Source organism: Phaethon lepturus, unplaced genomic scaffold, assembly GCF_000687285.1.
Source record: "Phaethon lepturus isolate BGI_N335 unplaced genomic scaffold, ASM68728v1 scaffold31859, whole genome shotgun sequence".
NCBI lineage: Eukaryota > Metazoa > Chordata > Aves > Phaethontiformes > Phaethontidae > Phaethon > Phaethon lepturus.
In genome coordinates this window covers 48043-53516 of record NW_010561865.1, presented here as the reverse complement: position 1 = coordinate 53516, position 5474 = coordinate 48043, and the positions used below count along the sequence as shown (strand labels likewise).

The 5474-nt window shown below is 43.7% G+C and overlaps 1 protein-coding gene across 1 annotated transcript in view; it reads left to right on the top strand.

Annotated features, from left to right (window-relative positions):
* Nucleotides 1-99: 99 nt before the first annotated feature.
* Nucleotides 100-5474, top strand: part of COL4A2 (collagen, type IV, alpha 2) — a gene marked incomplete at its 5' end in the record, with an annotated part of 18837 nt that continues 13462 nt past the window's right edge. The window contains 6 exons of the mRNA XM_010294115.1: nt 100-277; nt 853-1023; nt 2084-2227; nt 3474-3599; nt 3963-4144; nt 5001-5064. Coding sequence (XP_010292417.1) covers nt 100-277; nt 853-1023; nt 2084-2227; nt 3474-3599; nt 3963-4144; nt 5001-5064 — 865 coding nt within the window. The remainder of the gene's footprint in view (nt 278-852; nt 1024-2083; nt 2228-3473; nt 3600-3962; nt 4145-5000; nt 5065-5474) is intronic.

The window sequence follows — 5474 nt, the reverse complement described above, 5'->3', positions numbered from 1 at the left end:
CTTCTCACAGAAGCCACCCCTGGAGCCCCCCCACCACCAAAACCCCACCAATACATATGTAATAATCAGCTTTCTAGATATTTATGCTCTCTAATGCAGGATTATGGTATTTTAGGAGCGGATGGTAACCCAGGTTTGCCAGGACCCAAAGGAGATCCAGGGCCACAAGGTCTGCCTGGTTTGATGGGATTGCCAGGAACACCAGGAACGCGTGGATTTCCAGGGCCACCAGGAAAACCGGGGCCAGATGGCAGGCTTGGCTCTCAAGGACCTGTTGGTGAGGAAGTATTGCTGTCCTGCGTCACTCCTCCTGCCGGGTTCTTTGTGGCAGGGCAACCATATGGTTTCCACAGCAGAAAGTTAAGCTTGGGGTTGTGGCACATGCCATGCTTTAATTCCCAACCAGGGAAATGGCGGTAATAGTGCAGACACTGACCGCGAATTGTGCTGGTATCACAGGTGGGACGTAGGGGTGATGATGGTCCTCACTGACAGGGCTGCTGCTTGTCATTCTATAGCCACCTCCCAAGCCAGATCAGAGCTTGCTGATGGTAGACTGGGAGAAGGGGGCTACCAAACGGGAGTAGTCTTGTGGAAAAGGAGCTTAATTCTTAAAGAGGAGGGGAAGGTCCTTTACAGAACCAAGCTGGTAGTGAGACTGGTTTGCAGTGATGAGCCGCTTTGTCCTTTTAATAATTTCTGCAGTTTTTTGCTGAAAAAGTCCTAATTTTCCCCCCTCAAAATGAAGCTGGTAGGATAGCAATTTTCTCCCTCTTGAGCTACCTTGTATGAAATCATCATGTATGTCCAAACACTTTTTATAATCTCCCTGTTCGCATGTTCACACGGCAGGTCCTCCTGGTGCTAGGGGAGAAGATGGTGAGCAAGGTTTTCCTGGCCCCGTGGGCTTGAAAGGTCTGTCTGGTGACAAAGGTGAAACAGGTTATCCTGGATCACAAGGTATACGTGGCGTGACTGGTCCCCCTGGCATAAGTGGAATGGATGGCTTTCCGGGCGATAAAGGTGAGCTCCAGACACCTGCTTTGAAAAAAAGTAATGTTGCTTAAGCCTGTTCTGTGCTGAGATGAACAGGACATGTTCTCTGCTGGGCTACCTGTTTAAAACAGAAGAATTAGGGTCATATGCCTAATATATTCCAAAATCACTGTGTTTTGCCCTGCATTGTGCTTGGCAAAATGCTCATTTGTGACATGCAGCCCTATTTAGAAGGGCAATGTCTGTTTTATTTCTCCATTTAAAAAGTGTACAGTATTTACTCTTTTCTCTCTCCAAAAGTCTTTTCCTTGTCCCAGTCCCACTGTCAGTGAAAGAGATGTTTCCCCAGATCTTTGCTCTAAAGTTTTTTTAAAGCTGGCAGTTGTGTACTGAGCAATGCCAGACACAAAACCTCGATATTGACTTTGCCATGATACTCATCTTTCCGATAGAGAAGGTGAGATTCTCACTTGCCAGCCATGAAAATGCTATGTATAATGCAAGTTGCCTATATCACACAGGGTGTTTCAACAGGATTCAACTCCATGTGAAGCCAAGTTAAACACAAAGTGGGGGTGCATGCCTAAAAATGCATTTCATTTGCAATTTCATCAGTTGGAAAGATAGCACTTTTTTCCTACAACAACTCTCAAGTACTGATCAGTTCTCATTTGAAAGGAATGGAGATCTGTTTGTTAGCGTGACCCATGTAAAACAGCGTTCTCTTGTTTAGAAAAGAGGAGTATGGGAGTTGTTGGTGAGAAAGGGCCACCCAGTCCTAGACCCATGATTTGTAGGAGAGAGGTTGAACTGATCTTTCAGAAGAAGACACTGAGTTCTGGTCATCTCCACATCTCCTCTTGGCCAGTTGAGGCAGTTCAGTCTAGCCCTGCTCTTCTCTACCTCTCACAGAGTTTGGGTGCCTTTTCTAGAGCTGCAGATTGCCCTAGGCATGAAAGCACCCAAAAACAGGTACTGCTGCGCTGAAGTTTTCATACTGTTTTAGTCATGCATTGCTGGTTCACATTTACTTAGTTTGCAAAAATCTGGGTGAGGTAACAGTTCTCTTCCCCGTCTTTCTTTAAAGGCTCAAGAGGTTCACCTGGCATTGATGGTTTCAAAGGCATGACAGGCCTAAAAGGAAGACCAGGCATCAAGGGAATTAAAGGAGAATTTGGTCTGTTCGGGGCACGGGGCGATAAAGGCTCACAGGGCGCACGCGGCTTTAAAGGTATTTGCTTATGAGTGGTACCAGTGTGTTTGCTTTTCGCATCTGGAGAACAATTTTACAAGGACACAAAGACAAAGAAGACACATTTTTCACATGGTAAATTTAGCTCAGACATTCCTCCACCTATTTCACACATGGGCCTCTGGCTGAGAGGCCTGGATTTTAGGCTCAGGGAAAGGTTACTTCTTTGTGAATCTTCACACATTTAGGGTTGGAGGCAGACATCTCATTATTCAGCTGAGCTCAGATAGTGGCACCTCTGGGCACATGCAGAACTCAACAGAGCCTTTTCCCAGGAAGCGTAAGGTGTTTTGGGGAAAAGATTCACATTTTGCTCCAGTTGCACTGTAAAATCACTGATATATTTAGAAAACCAGGCAATTAAGTAGTTAAAATTCAGAAACATGTCGGTTGATACCATCATCAGTGAAATGAAAACTATAACTCAGTACTCTTTTCTTTGCATACAATTATCTTTAAATACACGCTTTACCACAAGGCCAAAATGTTCTTTCTAAGGACTCTGAGACAGGTACTTAAGAAAAACCCATCTGCAATTCAAAGGTAGCAAAACAGTGCTCCCAGTAATTCAGGGGAGGTCTTAGCAAAAGGCAAGTGTGAAGACAGCCCCTGCAAAGAAAAGTGCAAATATACTTCTCCGTGAAGAAGTGTAAGACAGTGCATGATCATAGGAGACACATGTGGGTGGCTGGCCTGTCTCTGCATCCCACAAAGAACTAAAGACAGTCATACAGTCTGTTTGGGTCCTTTCTTCATGATATTATTTATTGATGTCACCAGTAATCTTCAAATCAAGAAAAGGAACAAAATAACTGGTAACAAATCCGAACACTTTCTTTTGCCCAAGGCTTTTTGACTGAGCGTTTCCCTTTCACTGGAACTAACCTACTTTTCTCTGCTTTCTCCAGTGTGCTTTTTGTTTTTTTATAAACACATGATACCTAACTGATCTGCTGAGAGGTAAATTATCACAGAGGAGCCTGAGTCCAGCTCCCCAGGATTGTATGTACAAAAGTTTAACTCAGTTTTCATGTTTTCTTATGCTTGACTGTTTTGCTGGCACGTTGTATTGAGACAGGTAATTTTTTATGCAAGTGGATTTTCCATAGCTTGTGCAAGATTATCTATTAATCCCTTTTTGCTAAATTCAGTCTTATGTTTGCTTTTTCCAACACAGTGCCACTGACTAGTTTTTTGTAACATGGTTGGGGTTTTTACCTTTTAGGTGACCGTGGAGATCAAGGCCCCCCAGGAGAACCCCCAAAGCTCAAGCCCAGCATGATGATGGAAGTTAAAGGTGAAAAAGGAGATGTTGGAGAAAGGGGCACAAAGGGATTCTTTGGCTTAAAAGGTTAGTGGTCACAGCAAAACAAAGCAAGCACATTCAGGACTATCTATCAGTGTCTTTTCTCAGTTACCATATTAAATATTCCCCACTCATCGTACCACTGCACTGCAGCCCTGCAGCCCCCCCCAGCAAAGTCTGTGACAGCAAAAGCCAAGCTCCCGTCTGCGTTTCACAGAGCCACCCCCAAGGAAAGCCTTGCGGGGTTATGTCACCTGTGTGCGCTGCCTTTTTGTAGTAGCACATCGTGGTGCCATGTTTCGAAAAGGTCGCTAGCAGGAAAACTTCTCACACACGAGCAACTGCATGTCAGCCTTCCCAGCTTTAATAGTTTAAGTCTTCTTTGTTTTCCTTCTTCCGCACCTGCAGGTAGCAAGGGAATGCCGGGCGTTCCCGGAAAGACAGGAACTCCAGGGTCCCCTGGGCATCCCAGCTACGTGGCCGGTGTGAAAGGGGACATCGGCGCAAAAGGGCTGACAGGTCTGAAAGGGTATCCTGGTCCAGCTGGCTCTCCTGGCATCAGAGGCTTCCCTGGCAGCACAGGAGTCAGGGTGAGTTCATGAACGTGAGGGGATAAGGGTGTTCTTGTGCTGGCATTCATCTTCTCTAGGGAGTGGCGTTCACCCCTTGAAATTGTGCTGAACAGCTACAGTGCAAATATAAAAATGCAATAAAAATCAAATAAATAGATCAAATATTTTTGCTTGATCCCTCCAATGTTCCTTAAGCAGAGTCCTTTCTTTTCTCACTGGGTGACATCCAACTTGTCATGCACGACTTTTTTGCCAGTGAGGACCGAGACAGTTCCTTCTAGGTCCTTGGTCCTGTAGCTGTTGGTAAAAATTATTCTCATCACTGGGCTTACTCTTCCCTTCCTCCCAAGACTGATGGTACCACTGCCAAAAATTACTGTCACTCATCTAACAGTAAAAGAGTCTAAGAATCTCAGCTCCTCGAGGGTAATTCACCATGATTCACTTTGGCTGCAAAATAAGTTACACTGAAAGAAATAAACTCTTGAGAAAGGCCTGACAGTAGACTCACAGATATCATTTATTTAAGAGAGCCAAAACCTATGTTCCTTTCTCAGGTAGCTTTGCCCTTAGATTTCAGTAGGACTTTTTCTAACCAAGGACTGCAGGACTCACTATGTGTGTATGTGTAATGTATAATACACTATATATGTGTAATAGGATGTTCCCAATTTCAGACTTAAGTCTTTGCAAACGTAATTTGTCCCTTGGTTTAACTGATTTCAGCCCAATGACTCTATAAATTATAAAGTATTACGGAAACTCAGAAATGGTAAATTTAATAGCCTTTTTCATATTTCGAAACTGTGCTCCTTGGTAGATTGAATAAATCCTCTTCTTCATTAACTGATACCTGTTTTCAATCATATGATAGGGAGAAAAGGGTACTGCAGGAATTTCAGGCCATTTTGGTACTCCTGGGTCACATGGTGAAATAGGTGAGTTCATTCTCTTATCTGAGCACTCTTTGTATTCATTACCCATCAAATGCTCAACATTAAGTAAGTTCTGAAGAGTCTTAGGAGGTCTTCAGTCTTAAAGAGTCTTTGTACAGTCCTACAGAATGATATTGTTGATGTGGGAGGCTGTGAAAAGGTTAATAGTGTTAATTTCATGCAACATGTACTGTCCATGGATAAATCCATCCATGGCAGGGAGGGCGGATATTCTAGAGACTTCATGTTTTTCCTTTCTTCAACTTATTCCTCTTTTATTCTAGAAAGATAACAATTACTGAATTTTGCCTCCAAAGTTGCAATTCCTTTCAAACATCAGGAAATACCGTTTAAATTAAAGCTTTACCGCTCATCTGTTCATTTTTGCTTGAAATAGGTGAGCGGGGAGATAC